General features: G+C 36.5%; 1 protein-coding gene across 2 annotated transcripts in view; it reads left to right on the top strand.

The window, feature by feature from the left end:
- The window catches only part of LOC103056103 (contactin-4), a 247,391-nt gene that overhangs the window by 210,637 nt on the left and 11,985 nt on the right, over positions 1-24,769 (top strand). The window contains exons 10-15 of one of the 2 annotated variants that reach the window (XM_088134332.1): positions 9,425-9,600; positions 11,122-11,242; positions 14,910-14,993; positions 16,488-16,646; positions 19,542-19,691; positions 21,948-22,018. In XM_088134332.1, the coding sequence (XP_087990458.1) occupies positions 9,425-9,600; positions 11,122-11,242; positions 14,910-14,993; positions 16,488-16,646; positions 19,542-19,691; positions 21,948-22,018 (761 nt within the window). The remainder of the gene's footprint in view (positions 1-9,424; positions 9,601-11,121; positions 11,243-14,909; positions 14,994-16,487; positions 16,647-19,541; positions 19,692-21,947; positions 22,019-24,769) is intronic. The other variant, XM_088134333.1, reaches the window with a different exon arrangement.

Genomic DNA, 24,769 nt, shown 5'->3' with positions numbered 1-24,769 from the left:
TTAAAAAATAGGTATGGTGAAGCAGTCCTAGGACTAAACGTTATCCCAACCCTTCACTGATCATATGAAAATGAATTGAAAAAAAGATGAACGAATCTAGATCCAGAATGCAGAATCACCTAAGACCATCTGCAGTGTTAGTTTCCTTTGTCATGAGTATGTGCCTATTTATAATAGCAAAGAAGTAATAACTTTTGCCAGTAAGTAATGTTTGTTGCCTGCTTGAAGGATCACAGGCTTCAGTGCTATCAGCAGATATTCAGTTACAGTTTTTTGTGGACATGCATAGCAAAAATCCTCTGTTTAGCCAGAAATCTTGTTTTCTTCATTGGAAAAGAACTACAGCTGTAGTACAAAAAAATTACTGATAGGAACAGAAGTCACTATCCTCTGATCTTGCAGTGACCCCTACAGTTAAGAATGCTTCATATCTCTTCTGTAAAGTGGAAATTATCAGGACATTTTACAAATCAGCTTGGTTCTGGGATACATAACAAAGGAGGTACTTTATTCTATATAAAGCAAGTGTTTACCAGTAAAATTATGGAAATAGTATTACAATCTAAAGCATCATATGCACCATAAGAATCATACAATAAATACGCTTGTGGCGATATGTGATAAAGGAAACTGTAAGTACAAAATCTTTGGTGGTCATAAATGTGATTGTTTTAAGGTGCTCCAAGGCTTTTATTCAGGATAAAAGACTGGCAATTAATTTATTCATTCATTCATTCATTCATTCATTCATTCATTCATTCATGCTTATATAGCTGCCCATCTACCAGAAGGATTCCTGGATAGCAAACAAGAATCAGAACCACAATTTAATTAAAACAAAATGTCATTTAAAACAATGTGATAAAACTGGCATCCATCAATCAACCACACCATGCAGGCTCCATCAACATCCTGGCCCCAGTGCCTGCAGGGAAAGCCAAGTCTTCACACTGCTTTCTTGAAAGCCAACAAGATTGGGCCATCCATATCTCTGGGGGAAGGTTTTTCCATTAGACAGGTGCCATGAAAAAGAAGGCAAATTTCTGAAAACCCTGTAAGGTTTGCCCCGTTCGACAGAGAAACTCTCGTGACACGTGTGGTTCACAAAAGAGGTTTACTCATGCGTAATGTAGCAGTCACAAGCAAAGCCAGGACTAGCTTGGTACAATTGCATCACTCGTTATATTCCCCCCTTCCCGCGCTTTTTTCTGCCCCGCGATCGCGTTACCGCTGCGGATTATTGGCCCCCCAATAATCCCTCTTGATTGTCCATGATGGCAGGTTCGGTCAGGGTCCATTGTCCTTGATTGGCAGTCCCCTCCGGCTTGGGTTGGTCCCCCCCCCGTTACGTGCAAGCCCGAGGGTTCTGTGCTGCGCGGCGATCTTGTTTCGCTGCCTGCGGCCCCGTTCATTGTTGGCTTGCGCCGTTATCAGTGTATAGTTAAGGCTTCCGCTGCGGTTTTCCTGTTTGGCTGGGCGCAGGTGGCCCATTAATTAGCGGCGCTTTCAGTTCCTCTTTTCCTCGCTAGCTACCGCCGGTGGAGTTCGCGTGGTCTGGCTGCGAGCTTCCCCGAAGCCCCGTGCTGACCGAACCTGACAAACCCAACATGTGGCACTATTTCACCAAGGGGACTCGGAGCATGCCCACCCTGCCAGATCTAGTAGGATGGGCAGAAACCACCAGGGTAGATGGTTCCACAAGTATCCTGGGCCCATGCATGTAGGGTTTTAATGACCAGCACCTTGAATTGAACCTGGAAGCCTACTGGGAGTCAGTGCAACTCATACCATAGTGGTATTACATGGGCATACCAGAATGTGCCCACTATTGTCCATGCCACTGCATTCTGGCCCAGCTGCAGCTTTTGAATGCTGTTCAAGGGCAGCCTCATATAGTCCAATCAGGAGGTGATTGCATGACCATGAGCAGTGCTTCCAGATCTAGGAAAGGACACACTTGGTGTACAAGATTTATTTGTGCAATAGCTCTCTGAGCCATGGCTGTCACCTGCCCTTTGAGCAGGAGCTGTGAGTTCAAGAGAACCCCCAGACTGTGTACAACTCTGGCTGGGGGAGAGTAACCCCAGCCAGTTAAAGATGGCAAACCACTATATATGGAGGCCCCTAAATTGTTTTAAGATGTGTCATATTCTTCTCTGTGTAAAGTATTTAAAAAGAGAGAATCTATACCAAAAGTACACACAAAAGTATTTTGTGTGGTCATTGATTATCTGCCATCAGGACAGCGTCAGTTCTCAGATTTTTTCCCATGATAATCTGTCCCTAACCTAGTCCATCAGGTCTTCCAACAGTGCACCCATTGCCACTGTAATGGAGTCCATTCACCTTGCTGCTGTTCATCCTCTTCTTCTCTTTTCTTTGCCCTTTCCTAACATTCCCTTCTCCAGAGAGCTAGGCCTTCACATAATGTGTCTGAAGTAGGATTATTTAAGCCTGGTCATTTGTGCTTTAAGTGATAACTCTGGGATGATTTGTTTGATGATCCATTTGTTTGTTTTCTTGACTGTCCACAATGTTCACAAGAGTATTCTCCAACACCTGGGTTCAAAAGTGTCAATACTCTTCCTATTCTGCTTCTTCAAAGTCCAACTTTCACTTCCATAGAGTGTCACAGGGAATACCATTGCTTGCACTATTCTGAACTGTTGTGGTTATTAATGCTGAGTTAAAATATAAGTTTTCCCCAAACATTATTTGAGTTATACTGAGAAAAAGGGCAGGGGAGGGCAGAAGATAGATCATACAGCTGATAGTAGTTGTGGAAGAACAAGAATCTCTGGCTATTATTTCTTCAGCAATAGCAGTAACTAAAATAACTTCTGAAAGAACAATAAAATACACTGCCAAAGTTAAGACAATATGAAGGAAAAGGAGGAATGGATTTTTGTTAGAGAATAATTCCATTCTGGCATTTAATTTTTTTTTTTTTTTTGGTAGAACATGTGCTCAGAAGCTCCCTCCACAGTTGTGTCTGCTGCCTGAGCTATTTTTGCATGTGGCTGTGGAGAGAGTAGATCATGGGATTCTAGTAAAAAGTAGATTCTGCAGTCTTGATATATACTGAATGTCATACAGAATGCCTAAATAAATTATCAAGCATTCTTAAGCCAAGAATGTAAATGGAAAGCCATTTTAAATGTAGCTTCATGGCTAAGCCATAAAATATTCTTGATTGATATTTCTAATCACCTTTGGAATAGAGAAAATAACAACATGTTGAGCCCAATAAAAGCCAATTTTATAATTAAATGAACATTTTGACAATTCAAATGGGATATGTTTGATTGGTAATCAACTTCATTACATGAAGACATCCCTACCTGCCAGTTATTTGACTTCTCTAGTACACTTTTCACTTGCTGCTGCAGTAAGGTCATTAAACAGAACTTTTCATTTTTTGAAGTCCTTGAAAACAGATTGGTAAGCTTTCTCCTTGGGGGTGATTTGTAAATTGCTTTGCAGAAGGCTTAAGCTCATGATGAATATAGCTAGAAAAAGTTTCATCAGAGTTGCATTTGGGTGTCATTTTTTATCAGATTTGTTTCAACCACTCACAGAATGCAATATGTCAAAGTGTGTCCCTGTTTGATTTTCACAAGACATTAATGGTTTTAAAAATCTGCTTTTCCAGATACTGGGCATTTGTGGATTCCAACTGGATGAGATGTTCAAGGTTCATTCATAGGTTTTTAAAAAGACGGGGATTGGCAGTATTTGCAAATACTATTGATTTTTTCCCCCATTAGGACCAAATTCTATCAAGTCCATATAACTTTAGGGGGTGCACAGATCGTGTTTAACACATTTGCCAGATGAATTAATTTAGATATATGCAGAAACACAGAAAACAAGCATACATATATACATGCCCATCATTTTATTTCCTTTCAGGGTAACAACATTATGCAAAGTGTAGAAAAGAAGTATGAATTAATAATCAAAAGAAGTTAAAGACATGAGGCAAGGAAAGAAGAGGAAACATAACTAAATCTAATTTACATCAACTTCATTCTCTGTACCCCTCTATACCTCTCTCTCCTTCTATATCCTTCGTCCATTTTTATTCCACCAAATTCATACTTTAAAAAACAAAAGCTTCACATCTTGCATGTTTTCAACTTCTGATTCATTCTCTCCAAGGGTCTCAACAATTTTATCCAACCATAATTTTCCCCTTCCCCTTCCTCTCAACTTATTCACTCTTCCTTCATGCACTTGTTTTACAATTTGACCTTCATTCATTCTCCCATATGACCAAGCCACCTCAACATATTTTTGTTGCACGGTTAATTCACTTTTGTATATTTAGTCCACATTTGTTCATCACTCTTTCTTTCTCCTACAACACACACTTAAGTAGCCTGGTGTCATTACATTCAACTTATTTTTATGTTTCTCCTGACATATCCAACTCTTACTTCCATGTAACAAATTGGGCAGAAGTACATATTACAGGGCTATTTTCCCCTATTTCAAGAAAGTATCCCATTTATTCTCATGCATGCTTTACTTTCATCATATACTACTCTTACTGTATTCACAACCAACCTTCAGCTTCATATTTGCTCAAAGTGTGAGTCAACACTTTCACATCATTTTACTTTCTTTTTCTAAATTCTTCTTAGATTCTAGCATTCATAGCATTCATTTCAATTCCACTCTTTGACATATCACTATCATTCTCATTCAAAACAAATTACTAATACTAGCATGCCCTCACTTCAGTTTCATTCCAAATAATTTCATCACTTTTATTTTTCATTCCATTCACTCTGTTGAAGCTGGCTTGTTTAGCTCTTTTCATCCATTTCCAAAACAATATTTTATTACCCTCAAAATGGCTCTGTATTTCCTCTCCCTTTTTAATCTTCACAATCCCTTACTTCTTGACTTATTTTTTTCCAGCTATCTTTTCTCCTGCACACACATTATACAGTATCTTTCTCTCATCTTCAGTTTTTGCAGCTATCATTCTCCTATACACATTTTTCTCATTCAAGCCTCTTAACTTCATCACTCCACCAAGCAAACTGTTTTATACTTTGCATTAGCATAACTCCATATGCTTCTGATGCAATCTTGCACAATTATTTTCGCTCCATTTCATGCAACTTCCATTTCTTCTATATATCCACTTTCTGTCCAATCAATTGGGAGATCAATTTTCTAACACTTTTTCATCAAGAATTCCTGGAGTAATTCTACTTTCATCCTAGTGTCTTTTACTTCTTTCCTTTCCTTCCATGTCCATTTTTCCCCAAATGTACCCTTGACATTATCAAATAATACTATGTCCCTCCTTCAGAATTTCTCATAGTTATACACTAATTCTATAAATATTTCATCAAACACTCAAATCCATTATGGTTTCGATTCATTCTTTTTTGACATGAGTACATGAGTAGACTTATGTTTAAACTACATATGCAAAACAAGCAGATATTTTTCTAACTACACACTCACCAAAGTATAATAATTCTCATTCATTCTTATGTCTCCAAATGGCCCTGTACTTTCTAATCTCAGTTCTACCCATCCATTCCTGTCACCTAATTTTTTTCTTCTAGATTTCATTCATTCAGAACATTGAACAGCTCATCCCTGATCCTTCAGTGTAACACTGCTCACTGGAGCATAATGTGTAACTATCACTCACCTTTACATGTCTATTTTCATATGCACCCAGAACAATCTAGATAGGATTAACTTATACTTTCTAATATATCTTTCTGACATACTTATACTACTTGACATACTACTAAATGTTAAAGACTAACATTTAATTATGTAAAACTAAAATTCATTTGAATTAGGGTGTCATTTTTCTAATCAAATCTGAAGGGTTTGAAGATTTAAAAAGAAAAAAAATCAGACAATATTATCATAAAAATGAGCATTGTACAGACTTCACATTCTTGAATATCTAGTGTGAAAATATATAGTGTTGAAGACAAGAGAAGATGAATATGTAAGCTTGAGCAAAGATCAAAGTTTGACAAAGTGATAGCTAGGCAAGACTAGCCATTTACTTATGTAGACTTTGTGAGAGAAAATATGATTGACTGAAACAGAGACAAATTTCTGGGATTGGGAGAAAAATTATATCATCTAGGCAGCAAACTCTAGGGAATAAATCAAAACAAAAATGCAATCAGAGCAAGACAGCACCAATTTTTCAAAGAAGGAATGGTTTAAATATTTTACATGTTACAAATAATGAAAAGGAAAGGAAAATATACTTGTACTGCCAGAAAACCATGTATAGGACACCTGAGTTAGAACTGTTGCAATCAGCAACAGAAATAAGTGAGTTGTCTTAAGACACATTGTGGAAACTTAAATAAGAAGATTGAAAGTGAATGCAACTCAATAAATACAATGGGAAAAAAGCTTGTGATTTAGAAACAAACTAAAAACTTAACTGTATATGCGAATATCAGAATTAGTTGCAAAAGCAGTAGATCTTCATATTGTATCTCCTTCCTCCAAAAAGATGAAAACATGCAGTATTGTGTCCCAAAAAATAGTATGGCTCAGCCTAAGGGCAGTTCTCAAGTTTTAATATATTGGAAACACCAATTTTAAGAATGGCTCACATAATGCCTATGAAAACACTGAAACAACTGAATCATGATGACTCATTTGCTCATTTGCCAAAAAGTTCCTCTCTTCCCCAACATCACAGAAACCCCAGGAGTTATTATATAAGGACACACACAATCTCATTGGAAATGTATAAGCACATCAACCATTTGTAGTAAACATTTTAAAGCAATATTTTAATTCAAAAGGGGTTTTTTTTTTAGTTTAATTTTGAGGAACAGAAGCAAATACAAAAAAAGCAGAGTTCTGGGAGTACCTAAAGGGTGCCAGCTGGAGTAATACTGATTTTTTTCTTTAATTAAGAAAGGGTGGCTAATATTAACTAGGAAAAAGTTAGAAATGGTTGAAAGGACAAGGGCTGAGATTTGCAATAATGGACCAACATCTGGATCAGCCATGTCGTGGATAAACTCTTAAACTGAATTGAATTCTGAGCTACTTCTTTTGGATGTCCAGCTTAAGTCATTTGAGTTTTTCCAGTTCATTAAATAAGCTTCTCCTCTGTTATATTTTATTAAACATGCCTTATTAAATCATGTTAGATAGCTAAATGTTGCTTTTTTTGTGATTCAGGAGAATCTAAGGAATTCTACATTTAATATATTTGCTCCAAGCAATATAGTAAAACATTCAAAGACTGTTGTCACTTGGAATTCATCAGAAGACTTGCCCTTACATTTCCCTCAGCTTGAATGAGGACCTGATAATCAAGAATCCTTACTGACATTTTTCTTGTTTGCACTGCTCATTTATAAGTACTATAAAGTTTATCAAATTGGCTATTATCAGTTTTTAGTCCTGATTAAGACATAGCTTATTAAGGGGAAATTGTTCTGATGCCCCAACTCCCTAGACCTAGACAGAAGAGTTCTTAACTTATCAGAAATCACACACGCTGTGCAAATATGAACATGAACATTGCTGAGATGGCAATTAAATTAAAACCTGTTAGAAATGGGCATTTCAGACAATGGGAATGATCAAAAGAACAGCATTCATCTGTATGGAAAATAGTTGCCCATCTTAGAAGAGGTTAATAGCACAAGAAATTCAAGTACAAAAGAAATGTGATTTGGGGAAGGTGGGTGGAGACCCAGATGTTCCATTGTAAGCACACCATGCTTTGCAGCTGTTGCTGGTGGGGATGGGAAGACTAGTAAACTTATGACATCAGGTAAGTTGGATCAAAATTAAAGAGAAGGCAACTTAACATAGAGCTGTCATTTAGTAGCACAACTTGCTAATCAGCATTTCACACTTTTCCCCAACATTTCATTTAATTCATTAATAATTAATGATAAATGAAGTCTTAGAGCTTTTCCATACTTCCACTTTAAGCTGCTTGAATCCTGTCCAAAATCCAGCTAGAAATAAAGCTGGCGTAAGTACCTCATTTCTAAATTTCACCCCCTTATTCCTCTTTGGCCATGGTGATGGCCTCATGTCCTGTCTGATTGGCAGATTCCCCTGTTCTTTAGCCCCCCCCCACCTGTTATGGGAAAGCAAGGGGAGGGGAGGGGGGAGGGGAGGGGAGGAAGGTAAGTCAGTCCAGGTTTCATCCTTGCATCAGTAAACTTGTAAGAAACGACAACATCAGCAAAACTTTTCCAGTGAAGTGAAAGTGAGAAAAATAGGTTAACTGGTCAAGTTCCCTTCAGAAGTAGACAGACAGCCCATAGGTCTGTGACTAATGGCAATAAAGGGCAGTGACCTGTGACTAGAGGAGTGTTCCTTCCAGTTCACAGTTGCCCATTAGACTGAAGGTGTTTGTCTACAATAAAATAAAGTACAAAAGATGAACCAGACAGTACCACTTTTCCTGGCACAAGTCTTAAAGTGCTACTTTTTTATGTGTAGTAGGAAAAGACAGGCAGAGCTTACCTTTCTGGTGTGCTAGGGTTGAGTAGAGAATGACTGCCCTCAAAAAATAGTTAGACTTTCAACCTGGTCATGCAGATCAGCCCTTAGACACAGATGGAATTTATATAATATTGCCTTGGCTCAACTTTCTGCACCATTATTTTGTTTGTACTGTGAAAACAAAATAATCATATAAGTAACTTGTGAAAGATTTCACTATTAAGAAGTTCTTACTCCGCTAATCACCAAATAGAATCATAGTCTACTGTTATCCAGACTTCAGAAATATATCTTCCAAATATGCACAGATGGACAGGACTCAACCCAAGTGCTCCCATCATCATTACTTGGCCATCAGTGTCTTTGTATTACAGACCTCTCTTTTAGGGCTCACAAGAAAAGTAATATGGGTACAGTTGTACACATGAAGTCTTTTCACAATAATAACTGAACACCAGTACCTTGGAAGATATTCTTTTATTGGATGTATTTGATTCTTATTAGTTTGATTTACCCTCAGGTAGTCTAGTGTGTGTGCATGTGATTGTGTGTATTCATATATATGTGTGTGTGTATGTGTGTTTATGTGAATGTGTGGGTGAATTTATACTTCCTTGATATCCTTGCTTTTTAACAACATGACATTATTATGATTCTAATATCAGAAATAATGAAAAGTTACTTCTATCCTCTCCAGACTACTAGCTTAGGTACTCCTCATTTGTGTTATCAGTATGGAAAATACAATAATGAAATTACTTCTGAAATTATTAAAATTTAAGTATATAAAAATTTTATATATGTTAGTTAAGACACCCATGTTAAACTGGCTTTAAAAAATTATTATGCTGACTGAATGTCATATAAAGTATTATTTAGGCCTTTTAATCTATATTTTTTTAAAATCTGATAAGTTATTCTTTGATATTATTATTCACAGATCCAACACGATTTGTGGTGGCACCTACCAGCATGGATGTCACTGCTGGCGAAAGCATTCTTCTGCCTTGCCAGGTATCTCATGATCATCCACTAGATATTGTGTTTACTTGGTCATTTAATGGACATCTGATAGACTTTGAAAAAGATGGGGATCACTTTGAAAGAGTTGGAGGGGTAAGTATTATTATTAGTAATTGTCTCAGATTTCATCATGCGTGTTGAGAAATAAAGAGTTGGACAGTATGCTGACATATTTATAGAAACAGAGAGAGTTTGTATTGTCTGTCTTGTCAATTCTTAGCCCTAAGTGTGTTCACACTTATGCTCTCAAACCATAGCAGTTTATAACTTCAGTAATAAAATATTTCACTTCTCTAATGTCTATGTTATGAATTTAGCTTCTTGATTACATGATCCTAATACTTATTTCTCAGAATATTCTGTTTTCCAGAAGTAGCAGACCACTAATAAAATGTAATAAATGTAAAACTGTGCATTCATGGGGAAAGAAATGGGTAGTTATTCCTTCAGCATTTGTCAACGTGCTGCAGAATTAATTGTCATTTTGTTTTAAAAAAAAAAAGTATTATTACAAAGCAAATACTGAAATCTCAGGGAGAGACTGCCAGTTTCTTTTTATAGAACAGCAATATCTAGGAAAGCTTCACCAAAGTCCAAAGTGAGAGATGGGAAGCTGTTCTTTGAAGAGAAAGTAGGAACAGAAATCTGTACTGGTTGCTCCTATGCAGGAATGTACAGCTGTGCAAAAAGGTTTCCTGTTCATCACCTTGTCTTTAGGGCAGAGTTTTTCAAACGGTGTTCCATGGAACCCTAGGGTTTTGCAAGAACTGGATGGGATTCTGTGAAAGACTATGGACGAGAAAAAAAAAAGTCCATTTGAGGGGCATCATAGTAATTTCTTTACAATACAGCAGAAAGGTTGGGGCATGTCAGTTGACATTCAGAAGCCCCAGCCCCCAGGGATGTTTGTGCCCATGATGACTCATTGCTCTTTGTGTGTCTCAGAGGCAGGTAGCAGGGCTTCTAGGATTTTTTTTTTTTTTTTAAGGAAATAGGTTTTGTGGCCTGAAAAAGTTAGAAAACCCATTTTAGGGTATACAAACTTACCCACAGCCTTACAATAAATATTGTCTACAAAGTCTGGCTCTATTTTTACTTTGCCTCTGCTGCAGTTATCTGCCACTGCCAGACTTCTAGCCATGTTTCTGGTTCAATAAGAAAATCAAGTAGCTGTTATGGTCTCATCTTTGGGGTTAGGATTGACTTAACAGATAAAGATAAGCAGAAAAGAAACGTCCAAATACCGATGAAAGTTGCAAATTCAACATTTGGGCAAAACAAAAAAAGCCTGACCCTTTTTTGGCAGCGAGTGATACCATATTTATGGTAAACTACTTGACTGACCTGAAATTCTGGTGTCCTTTACAGGGAGCTGTACTTTCCTGTCTTGATTTTGAGGAAGTTCGCGCATTTTACATTATTTATTTTAATTGATTTAATTTTTTATTTGTAGACCACCACTTCCTCAGTAGACTCCAGGTGGTTTAAATAGGTCATGGCTTGCATTTCCATCAGCTCATATAAAAGAAATCCATTAGCCAAGTGGCCTTCATGGGATAATGATATTCAGAGCTCATTATAAACTAATTGTAATGTTTTCCCCTACTTTATCAGCAGGATTCAGCTGGTGATTTGATGATCAGAAGCATCCAGCTGAATCATGCTGGAAAATACATCTGCATGGTGCAAACAAGTGTGGACAAACTATCAGCTGCTGCAGACCTGATTGTAAGAGGTATTTGAATTTTGTTGCTGTTGTTGCAAAACTACTGCAAATAATAACATAAAACACAGCTTGAAAGGTTTTTGTCACTTCAACTAGTAATCCAAAAAACACCACAGATTGCCTGTACAAGAGAGAAATTTATTATTTATTTAACATATGCTAATAATTATTATAGTTGGGTAAAAAAACTAAAATATTGCTCAAGGCATGAATTGACTCCACTTTGATACGTGGGGAGGGAGAGGGTTATTTTTTGTTTTTATGACATGCAATGTGCATAGGAGGCTGACTGTAGCCCGGTAAGGAAACTGGCATGCATGCTTCAATTGCTTTGGCAGCAATAATTTGCTTGTAGCCTTTTGCCCTTTCTTTTATTCTTTTCATCTCACACTATCTGCATAAGATTTCTGGTGACCTCTCAGTCATGTTACTGTGACCAAGTACCAAGTACTGTAGTCACGTTACTGTGGCAGAGCAGCTTTGCTCTGTTGTTCTCCACCTTTTAAGCATTGCTTAGTAAATATACGGCTGCTACAAAATGCAAATGATGGCTCTTAAAAAAAATCAGCGTGACCCCAAATCACTGACCTTAGTGCCATATGTTGACTATATCACTGATGCAGTCACCACAGGGCAGACCCTGATTACTGTGTTTGACTCATGCAGGTAATTTATTTGCTGACTTGACCAGTACAGCTAAGAGGCAACATTAGTCAGATAGATTTTTACTCTAAAAGCAATACATTAATCTAGCGGCAATTTATTATTTTCCTGGTGCAAGGTTAATGTGGGCTTGGATATTTTGGGGGAAGCTGAAACAAGTAAAGTGAAGAGTACTTTTGCAGTGTTCTTTATATCAAATGCCTCTTTTCTGGATAGTCTGACCTCACAGTATCAAGCATCCGTGGAGAGGGCAAGGAGGACAAGTAGTAAAACACGTGCCACAACACTGCAATGCAAACTCTGTCCCTCTGCACTTGCACAAGACACTGCAACACAAGTACGGAAGGGCAGAGCTTGCGTGACATCACAACACGCAATTCTTCATTTTAGCATCACTGTGCTTAGGAATGGCTGCACATTTGTCGATTATGTAACCACTTGATCATGTAAAACATTGTAATAAAAGAAACTGAACCCTGTCAGCTGCAGTGAAAAACAAAAACTGAACCATAGAAGGGGCAAAGGGAAAAATCAATAATGCAGTATTTCTATACTGTAGTCCAAAGGCTTATGTAAAAAGCCACATTTTTCATTGCTCAGGGACTGGCTATCTGAGGAACCGTCTATCTGTCCATCCAATACAATCAGGGAGAATTGACATGCAAGAGGTCCCATCCGTTAAACAATGTCATCTGATGGAACCTAGAATTGGGCCTTCTGTGTTGCAGTGCCCATCCATTGGAACAACATCTCTCAGAGTTTTGTTTGGCCCTCACCCCAACCTTCTTTAAAAAAGCCCTTAAAACCTAGCTGTTCCCCCAGGCCTTGTGGTAGGCCCCTTGTATGTTAAATGATTTTTTCTTAGAGATTGGTAGGGTTTTTTTTCCCCCAGATGCCTGTTCTTTTGTCTGTATTGTATTGTTTTAATACTGTAGGCTGCCAGATTCAGGGGGCCCTATAAATTTAAGAAATGAAATGAAATGAAGGAGCTAACAGAATTTCTTTTAGGAGGATATCCTGTAGTATAGGAGCCACTGTTGAGAAGCCATCTTTTATCATCCCATCCACAATATTTGAGACAACAGATAATGGAGCATCCATTGTTGGTTGCAACGGGCAGGCCACCTCATATGGAAGGAGGCAGTTCTTAAGTATGAGACTCCAGGGACTGTGTTGCCCCTTCTCAACAGAAGCAAAGCTAGTCTAGGTTTTGACAAAATAGAAATGTGGGCCTGTTGAATAAACAGCTCTTGAATAAAATGACTGATACTAATCAAATGCAATAAATAAAATTGTGTCAATCAAATACCCTGATCAGACTTTACTCACATTTTGCCATGGCAGCTGAAATTATATACATCAGTCCTACATCTTGTATAATGCTTTTGGTTTAATTCAGTATATTTTTTATATATTTTTTTCCCTTGAAAAGCAAAATGAAAGACTTCCTACTCTATTCTAGCTATTCAAGAGTAGTTGGGAGGTGGGAGAATGGAAAGCGTGTTCATTGTCCATTTAAAAAGGCAGCAGCGGTTTATCAGCAGCCTTCTCATGGGATTGAGATATATTGTAGCTCTAGTAAATGCATGCTCCATTTAAGGTTCGATGAACAGTTTAAATACTCAGAAATTAGGCTGCTAAATATTTAAAATGTGTAATACTTGAAGTTCTTAAGTATATACATCATTTTGGAGGGAATAATCTTACATTTTATTAGGAGTCTTTTAGAAGAAAATACATTACAGGGAGCCACGAACACAGTGAATTACTTTATTCTTGCATCTGGAGTGCACTGTTGCAGATTTTTTAATGCTACATTTTCTAGCCACACTGCACCATCTAGTGGATAGAAGGAAACACCACCCAAGCTTTCCCTTCCATTCCTGCTGTTCAGTCATGATGAAAAACATACATTCACTTAATCAAACAAATGAGTTAAAGTCTGACTTAGTCGGAAACTTGCTAGTCAATGTAAATGACATTCCGTTTAAGTGTACTAACTTATCTGCACCATCATATTTGATAAAATAAACTTGCAGATGATTTGAAAGACAAAAGGATCTGCAGCACCTTACTAGAAGCTAAGTTGCTTAGTTAAGCATAAGCTTTCTGATTAATCACAAATCAATTTGAAAAAAAAATTACAGCCTTCATCACAAATCCCATTTAATTGTATTTTTATATTTTACATTTGATGTGTTACTATGGAATCTGCTCTGGGAAAGACTGTGTTGGGTGCTTCCGGCAAGAACACTGAAACTATTCACTTTCACAGCTGGTGAATCTTCTTAAAGATTATAAGCCATTTTAAAAGCAGCATGGTGGAAGATTATAGGATTATGTACTACGATATACTATACACACACACACACACCTTTAATGATCAATAGAAAGAACTATTATGGGGAAAAAACTACCATGACTAAAAACTTACTATAATTATAATTCTGTGCTTGCTTACTTAAAGAGTCAGTCCTACTATATTCAAAGGGTTTACTTTTGAGTAAGTGCAGCCTAAGGTGACATTTAGACATTTGCAATGTTATTACTGAAATTAAATTAAATAATATGTCTTTTGCAATCAGTGGTCCAACAAATATATTTAGCAAGCAAAATCTATTAATTTAATGGCTTAACTGGAAGAAAGTTTCAGGATAGCACTGCCAAAATATGTGTTTAAAAAGCAAATATATTACATAGAAAATTGTGTTTATACTAACAGCAAGAATCATTAGAGAGCCTTGAGAAATTGCATGCCTGTTAATAACTGATTTATGGAATATGTATGTACAGTTCAAGCTGTATTGTTAAGACTTATTTAATACTGTATGTCAAAGTTCCTGACAGTATAGCCTGTAGTATAAAATAAATAAATAAAAAAGATTGACTTAATCTATTTAAATGTTAAATCTACTTTATTTTTAAAGTTTCATTTTCAATATCATTTTGAAAAGAGCAGCTAAAATTGTGACTTCAATTCTCAGTCATCACTATGATTTCACCCTTAAAACAGAGATTTCCCATCTATTTCCTGAGGAATGGAAGACCTCCAGAATGTGGGATATGGGGAAAAGGAATGTAAAAAAACAAAAACAAGGTACCAAATAGAGGGGAATGGGATGAAGCCTCCATATGCACAGAAGTACAATTATTGGGCTAATAAACTCACATCATTCTTCAGGGGTATGGTTTGATGTAACCAATATGATTCCCAACTATGTTACTGTAGGGAGGGTAATTGGCAAACATGAGATAAGAGAAGAGATAAGAGACAGAGATACATACACTGAAGGCTCTTACTGATTCCTATATGCTGATCCTCAGTCAGTAAATATTTTTCCTAATAAAGTCTTCTACTAACAAAGGCATTCTATTGGATGTGGGTGAATATCTGGAATGAGAATGTTCCAGAACTGGGGAAATCCTCAGTGAATAGATTTCTTTGCCCTCACTGCTCAGATTTGATGCTCTAATGATATTGCCAGTTTGGCAACAGTTCACCTCCTATCAAAAAATCCAGTGCTAATGGTCAGCAGCAAGGTACCCAGGTCAGATAAGAGAGTATTCACATCATCTCTTTCATCGAAGAAAACTTGATATTGTGAAATAACTCATGAAAACATTTTGCCTCTCCCCAAATAGTAACTATTTATAAGCTCACTGCAATGTTGCATAAAGATATACAAGAGTTTTTTCTAGTTACCTTTTTCAAACACTTGTAAAGAAGGAACATCTAAAGAATAATGTAAGGATGTCATTGAAACTATCCATTTCCAAGAAGACATGCAAAGATTACACAGGATAAGTGATTCAGTGTAATGCACACTCATCTGAAAAGATATACCACTGAACCTTTAAGGACTTGCTTCTGTATGAATGTGAATTAAGATTGCATTGAAAGACTATAGCATTCATTAACTTCCTTTTGATAACATTCTAGTTCCAGATTAGAAAAAAATTAGGAATTTAAACATTTTGCATTTTTCACCATTGCAAATGTTCTTTTTCATTTTTTTAAAGTTTTCTTATATAATCTTTTGAAAAGGTGAGCTCTAAAAGCAGCTATTGATCTAAAGGACTTTTATATGGGCAAAAATAATAATATTTATGTCTCATCTGCTAAAAATAAGTACGCAACTTTAGTGACTGTATTTAAAGTTTAATTATGTCAGAAAAAACTTAGAAGACAAAAAAACTTTTGTAACAGAAGTTCATACTTTATACCAAGAACTTCAATTGATCCAAATCAAAAAGGTAATGCCCAAAATATCCCAAACATTTCAAGTCTGTTATAGTTTACATCACCATCATGGACACTGAAAACTCTGTAGAAGTAGGCAATGTAGATCAAACACTGAAATCATTGGGCTACTTTGGACAATATAATTTGCATCTGGATCTCCTGCAGTTCCTTCTACCCAGAACATATTTTCATAATATCTTTTTTTTTTTTACCTTAGAACTGAACAGGAAAGTCTTGCAACGTCTTCATCTTAAATGTGGACTACTTCTGCAGGCTATTATATGCTATGTATGTCTCATTGAGGGGAACCAAAACATATTTTTGTTTATTTTGAATGTTTCATAACAGGTCCACCGGGTCCACCTGAAGCTGTGACAATTGATGAGATAACAGACACTACAGCTCAGGTTTCTTGGAGGCCAGGAGCAGATAATCGCAGTCCCATTACAACATATGTTATTCAAGCAAGGACACCATTTTCTGTGGGATGGCAAGGAGTAAATACAGGTACACAAGCATTTTAAAGCACACAGAGTATGATTTTTAAACCTTTCTATATACACAAAATGGTCAAGTCAGCATGAATCTGTAAGATGTAATCTTGATAAATACAAAATACAGTATATACAATGAACTTCAAAGGGAAAAATAAGAGAATCAATTCCTACAAATTCATATTTATCATGTTGCTCCCTTTCATGGTAAGCAACATTGTACAGCGCACAGCAAGACATAAGAAATAGTAAGTCAAGGGATTAAGATATGAAATAAGAAAAAGAGAAGGAAATATAACTAAATCTAGTTTATACCAATTCATTCATTCAAGTTATCCCTTTGTATATTCAAGCCATATTCTTTCACCACACATTATTTCTTGACCTTATTTTCTTTTATTGTACACAATGCTTAACCACCCTATTCCTGCTCCATTCAGCTTTTAGTTTTTCCTGACACAACCAACTTTTCATGTGACAAAGTAGGCAGAAGAATACTTTTATGCACAATTCTTTTTGCTTCTTTTGAAAATCCTTGATTTCTCTTAACAGACCATGTACTTCCCACTACCTTGTTAACTAGCATTTGCACATCTTAAAATTTCTCCATATATTTTCCCTTCTTTAGTAAATGTTTTTCCAAGGTATACAAATGCATTTACCGTATTTTTCCGACAATAAGACGCCCCCATGTACAAGACGACCCCCACTTTTCCAGCCCAAAATTAAAAAATCAATATTTTAAAGATAGTGCAGAACACATTTTTATTTAGTAATTAGTTAACATTGACCTGATACACTCGGTGGGAGGAGGTCCAAACCATCTCTCTGCAGCTCTGTTTCCAGGCCCTTTTGCTTAACTGATTACATTCAAGCACGAGTGAAACTGCCGATAGCTTGTCTCTGCAAACAGCCTTCCTCTAATTGGTTTGTTCAGCATTAGCTGACGTCAGTTACATCAGGCTCGTGATTGGAGGAAGTCTGTTTGGGAGACAAGCTATTTCACTCGTGATTGGAGGCTAGCAATAGGAAGAAGCCTCTCTGCAGAAACAAAGTTTGGCAGTTTTGCAACCGCGATTCTCGGCTGACTTCCTTGAATAAGATGCCCTTCAGTTTTTAGGGTAAGGATTTTAGAAAACAGTATCGTCTTATAGTCGGAAAAATACGGTACTTCTCTAGGGTGGTGTGTGTGTGTGTGTGTGTTTGGTGATGTATGTATAACTTGCAGTCATTCACTCTAACCCAACTACCTTCTTCCACCTTAATTTTCAGATCCATATTCCTTGTATTATAAATTTTATGTAATATTCACAATGAATCATTCCAGTTCTCACGCAGCAACACAGCATTGTTTACATACAAAATTAGATATACATTTAGGAAATTAACCAATACAGAAGTGTGTTGGTTAATTTCCTAAATGTATATCTAATTTTGATGTAATTTTATATGTAATTTCACCAAAGCATCATGAATACATTAAACAATGGAGATATCACACATTTTTGTCATATTCCCTGTCTGTTGTTGAACCATTAGTTAAGCATGCCATTTAGTCTCATACATGTTTTACATCCATCAGATGTACTCTTACTGTGTACTTACTCAAAGTGTTCCATAAATCAAGCCTATTCACTTTATCATGCCCTTTCATTAAATTAAGAAGCATATAATAGACATTTCCTAGTCATACATGCCTTAATTGCCTTCTAAATAGGAGGAGGAAGGAGTATTAGGTATCTTCGCCACCTTGAATTATTTATAAAAATAATAAAGGCAGGATTAAAAATATCTTTTAAAAAATCTTTTAAAAAAAGATAGCAAAATTAATCTGCACTGCCCTTATCAAATTTTGCTCATCATTAACACTCCTATCTTTTCAGCCAGAATCCTGCCAAACATCATCCCAGATTTGCAAGCTATCTTTTTCTTTGAATAGGAAAACAATGTCATTCTTCCTATGTCAGGCACAAATGCAGTCTTTACACATGAGTTAGACAAGTGATACTGCCAATCAATAGGCAAACCACATCCATATTTTAAGATTTTTCCAGTAACTTCGTCTGTACCTGCAGACTTACCATTTTCAACATTCTCACAGCATTTTTTATTTCCTTTTTAGAATTTTTCCTTGGACCCTAATACTGTACTTACAGCATTCATTTCAATTCTACAATTTCATTATCAACCTCATACATATATCTATAGTACTCCTTCCAGTGATCCCTTACTTCAGTTTCATTCCAAAACATTTCATTGTTTTAATTCTATTCAGTCTCCTTGTTTAGCCCTTTGCACCCATTCCCAAAACCATTTTTATTTCCATCAAAATTGCTCAGCATTTTTTTTCCCCACAAGTGGAGTTAGGTTTGAAAAGGAAAAAGATCACAGTCTGCATGAATAGGATCCTGCTTTAAAAAACTGCTACCTGCCAGCCACAATATTGACATTACTATTGTAGGTTGACTGATATTATGGCTTTTTATAGTCATATTCCTATTTACCTAAATAAAATGAGTTTGTAAAAGACCTGCTGGTATTTCCACCATTGCCTCAGGAGCTAAGTAAAGGAGAAAAGATAGACATTCTCCTTACGTTATAACTAATCAGTTAAGGCAATCAACTGCTTAGCATTGATTTTGCAACCTCTTCTGCACTGATTTTTGTTACCGTAAATTCAGTATTCACGAAAAATAAGACCAAGCAGCTCATAGTTAAGTTCTGTAGTATCATAGCCTATTATTTCTGTTCAGATTGTGTTCTGTTGTCCTGCTATGCAGTGTTTCTTCAGCATTAAATTTTGAACCTTTAAAATCAAACATACATAATGTTTTTTTTAATTATACAGTGACTATCAGGTATAGTTTTGTTTTTCACTCTCTCTCCTGATCCACAACATCTCTTCTAGTGCCCGATGTTATTGATGGAAATACATTTACAGCAACAGTGGTAGGCTTAAACCCATGGGTTGAATATGAATTCCGAATAGTAGCTGCCAGCCTTATTGGAATTGGAGAGCCAAGCAAACCATCAGAGAAACGAAGAACTGAAGAGGCCCGTAAGTTGGATTAGAAAAAGAAACAATATTTTGATCAGTATTTGTTGATATTGAACAAAGCACTTGAGTAAAGCAGGTATTTGGCATAAATAGTTTCACAAGTAAGGGAGATATGAATTTAATGTAATACAATCACAAAATCTGTTTTCTAATTGGCTGTGTTTTCTTCTGTGAAAGAGACAACTGTTGATGGGCATCATCAGGCTCCCTCCTCATCTGATGTTTCAAAATTATTTTAGCTAAAAATGACAATAAATGATGGCATATTGCATAGTACTAATCTTCCCAAGATTAAGTGTACTTTGATGACAAAAGAAATTATTAAGGATGGCAGTGAGCTTACCTTCATTGGATGTGTTCAATTGGGGGCTGGAGAGCCATTAGTTAGGGCTCCTTGAATTTGGATTCCACATGAAACTGGGAGTTGGACTTGACAGCCCAAGTTGCCTTTCCCAATTGTATGATTTTGTGTATCAAACCGCTGGGTAAAAATGGATTTCCACGAAATCTGCCCTATAAATATGTCTTAGTACATACAGTGCTTAGTACATACAGATAATAATTTGATGATAATAGAACAAAGCAGAACAATTATTCTGGTTCCTTGTGGAACCATAATAAGTTCTTCAAATTAGATGTCAGTTGAGCATATATTTTACTAGATCCATATCAGATATGTGATAAAATTATCATAACTAGTATAGTCGCCTTTCAACCTTTTGTTTTTATTCTTGTCATATTTGATAAATTTTACGCACATTGTACTACTATTGTACAATGGAACAATATTGTTCCATTGGAGGAAAACAACAGACATATTCTGAAGTTATTAAATTAATACATTTTGTTTGTTGTATATTTAGAAACAAGAAAAAAGAAAAACATGGGTACAATATTATTTTAGAATTAATTCTAAAGAAATAGGAAATCATTGTAGATATTATAACTTTAATTTTTCCAATATCTGTGAGGGAAGCAGAAGACATGTAAATTATCCAGTTAATTAAACAACCTACTGTTGAATCAGCCTTATTATTCATATGTATGTTTATAATAAACTATATTTTCATGCAAAAATGAGACTTGCTATAGGAATAATTTTTAAAATGATTAGCCAAAGATAACTGGCCTCTGAATATATTATTGGTCATCTTGTTTTAAAAATTCTCCTGGGGGCCAGAATAAGAATTCCCACCTGAAGAAGTATAATGCATATCATGGGTTCCTGATTGCCCATCAACTGTAGTAGTTCTAATTTTCACCGTAATTGTATTTTTGTACCTTTTTGATGTATGCCACCCACAGTTGCATTGCCCAAAATGAGCAGCTGTATACATTTCTTAAAAAAATAAATGAAAATTATGTGACCTACAAATGTATAATACTGTTTCCCTTGATGAGCATTTTTATAAGTATTCTTAATACATTAGATTATGATTTAGACTATTAATGTATTACATTATGATTTATATTTCTGTTTTTTATTATTAAAAAAGTTCTTTCATTCTTTTTCCCCTCATTTTTGAATTGTTTCCAAAAGAAAAATTATCTCTTTTCTGTTAATAATTTTGACATTTAAAAATCACCAATAAAAATACTGAAATTCCCTTCTAAGTACACTTAATATGTACAGTTTTACAAATGATGCAAAGACTACAGATTATATCACATGACAGGCAGCAGAGATACCAGAGAGACGTGAATATTTCCAAAAGAAAAACAAATGTTCTGTAACAAAATAATTATTTAAAGAATACATTACAATATTGTTAATGGCTCATAGAATCCTCATGCTTTTGCTAAGAAAAGAAAACTCGTGTAAAAACTGGTTTGTAAACTTAGCAATACTCAAAAGTCCAAGATTCATTCTGTCTCTGATGTAACTCTTTAAAAAATTAAGATCTCCTTCACAGTTCCTTACCACCACCTGAGGTCATGACCCACAGTTTGAGAAAGCTGATTGAAGTCATTAGTGGCAAGGACACTGAGGACATTAGTGCCAAGGCAATTCTGCAGGAAAAGCACAATGAATAATATTGCATTGAAAAGCAAGCTTGTCTTAATTAAAAATATACAATATACAAAAAAATCTGAAAAATTTAGGAAAAGCAAATTTGGTTATGCAAATTGCCTTGAAATCTCAAACAGCTGTTTTTGTCCTAAGTCCTAACGTCTTTATATCTAAGATCAGATAGATCAAAGTGCTTGCATTTCAGCCTGGTCACTGCAATACAGTATTTGTCTTCCCTTTTGCAGTTCCTGAAGTCACTCCAGCCAATGTCAGTGGAGGTGGTGGCACCAAATCTGAATTGGTTATAACATGGGAGGTAAGTGATGTACGGATTCAGGAGGGAAATAATTTGTTTTCTTAATGCCCAGCTGACTATCTCTGGCTTGCAATGGTTACATCAGGGAGTAATATCCAAAGTTTTTTTTTTAATGATGTATTGTTCCTGTTTCTCATATTTATGTCTCCTAAATCCAAAGGGATTGTAGCATTAGAACCTGGCAAGTAAGACTGGGAATAAGCTAGGGAAGTTTTAGATTTTTATTTGTTCCCCTTTTTTAAGTCGTTAGATTGATCAGATCATTCTAACCCAGCGCTAACTCAGCTATTCTGAATGTGAGCCAATGTGGCATAATTGTTCAACTGATGGAATATCAATGTCACAAATCTCTGCTTGAGAGTTGGGCTGGTTATATATGCGCTCGTGTCGGATTAATAGCTTTCTATCACTCTCTCTTTCCTTCTCTTCGAACTATGATCAAGGAGGAAGACAGTTTTTGGATAATTATCCGCTGGGAGGGATAGCAAACCAGCTACAACCCTCCTTTCATTGTTGCTAAGGCCAACTTATTTTCCTCTTCTTTTCAGTAATGAAAATGTATTTAATGGGTTTGTCAGGAATGTTGTTTATGAAATTAATATAATGAAATGTGATGAAACTTAATAAACTTAGAAACTTTGCAAACAGGCCTCTTATCAAGTAAACTGCCTCAAAATCAGACTACTTGCTTGCTAGTAGTTTGCATCACACTTCAACACAAGTCTTGTTATGTTCACATCATCATTAAAGTAGTCATGCCCTTTGCTTCAAAATTTACACCTTATATTTCAATCGATAAAGTAGAAGCAACACACAAATGTGTGGAAAGAGGCATTGGTGAGAAACTGGAGAATCTGTGATCCAACAGTTTGGACAGTTTCAAAGGCATAGGCTTTGCTACTACTACATGTGAGCATGAAATAAATGTGCTTTAAGAGTTTTACTGAGAAAGAGGTGAAGAAAGGGAACATTACAGTATTGCTACCTTCCTTTCTCATGTAGAGGATTATAAAGAAGTTTTTTTATAATACCTTCAGTGCTACTTGTTCTTATTTATCCAGAGAATGTGAATACATAGAAACAAATGTGGCTACAACTTTGGTTGTTCAATTTCTGAACTAAAATCGTGAAATCCTTTTATATCTCTCTCATTCTCTCTCTCTCTCTCTCTCTCACACACACACACACAAATACCTTCATAAGTCAAAGTCTAGCTGGTCAGTTTGGACTTGAGATCCAAAAGAGTCAGGGTGGGAAGTCTACCATATTCTATATGATGGCTCTGAAGCACTTACAGGTCCAGCCTATTTTTATAACTTCTTACAGACTTGGCCAATCATAGGCAGATACTTTTCTCATGCCTCTCAGTATTTATTGATTAGTCAAATTTGTAAGGCTTCCCATTTTTCTGACAAAACTCTGGGTGGTGAACATACCACATACAACATTAACGATAATAAAACAAAACCACAAAAAAATCTGGGGCAAGGCCCTCTCATTAAAAACACAAAACACCTATGCCATACATCCATACCAGAGCTCCCAAACTAACAGCCTGGCCCCAATGCCTGGGGAAAGAGCCAGCTTTTCTTGACCTCCCAAAAGGCCAATAAGGTTGGAGCTGTCCATTCCTCAGGAAGATGGGGGAGTATATAGGGCAGGTGACGTGGCAGAGAAATCCCACTTCCTAGGACCCAACAGGTGACATTGATTGACTGGGGGGATGCGGAGCATGCCCAATTTGCCAGATCTGCTGGCTTGGGCAGAAACCACTGGGGAGAGGCAGCCCTGCAAGTAGGGCTGTTAGAGTGACAACCAGCACCTTGAATTGCACCCAGAACCCTACTGGGAGCCAATGCAGCTCACACAGCAGTGGTGTTATGTGGACACTTCATGGTGCACCCAGTGCTGAATGTGCCTCTACATTCTGGACCACCTATTTTTCCTTATTGCCTTATCCACTTGAGAACCACCTTTTCTTTTGCCAATTGTTGATTAGCATTCTTAGAAATTGTCATTCTGATATTTTTCCACGTTACGTAGCTGAAATCTATCACAGCAAATCCTTCCGCCTCTGTATACTGCCTTGAATAGGCCTCACATATGCCATTTTTCATACATGTCCATTCATGCCTTCACACAAATACAAGACACAAGGTACACAAAATATACAGTACAGTGGTACCTCGGTTCACGAACTTAATTCATTCCGCGACTCTGGTCGCAACCCGAATTGGTCGCGAACCGAATCAAATTTTCCCATAAGGTTCAGTGTAAATACGGTTAATCCGTTCTGACCCTTATGAATTTGGTCGCCAACCGATTTTGGTCGCCAACCGAATCAAATTTTCCCATAAGGTTCAATGTAAATACAGTTAATCCATTCTGAACCATATGTATTTTTTTTAAAACCACAAAAATATGAAACAAAGTACAGTACAGTACAGTATGAAGAGAGAGAACACTAACCTTGCTTGAGGCGACTTCTGGTGTGGAGGACAGGAAGGCAGGTGGGGAGGCGGTTATTGTTTGGAGGGAGAGTCCCCCTCCAAAAGGACATCGGGGAGATCTCCTTCAGGGGTTTCCTCTCTTCTTTGTCTCTTAGCTGCAGGCTGAGTTTTGGCGAAAAATCTGTCTAATGTCACTTGTTTTTTCCTGCGCTGCATAACCCTCCAGAAGAGCCGTTTCATCGCAGTTGAACACTTGCTGAGTGACGTATCCTTCCGCCTTCATGAATTCCATGAATTCTTT

The sequence above is a fragment of the Python bivittatus genome, unplaced genomic scaffold (assembly GCF_059951505.1).
Source record: "Python bivittatus isolate LINGU-HERP-01145 unplaced genomic scaffold, Pbiv_v1 ctg000080_np1212, whole genome shotgun sequence".
Lineage (NCBI taxonomy): Eukaryota > Metazoa > Chordata > Lepidosauria > Squamata > Pythonidae > Python > Python bivittatus.
Note: the sequence above shows the minus strand (reverse complement) of the source record. Positions and strands in the feature narration are given on the sequence as shown.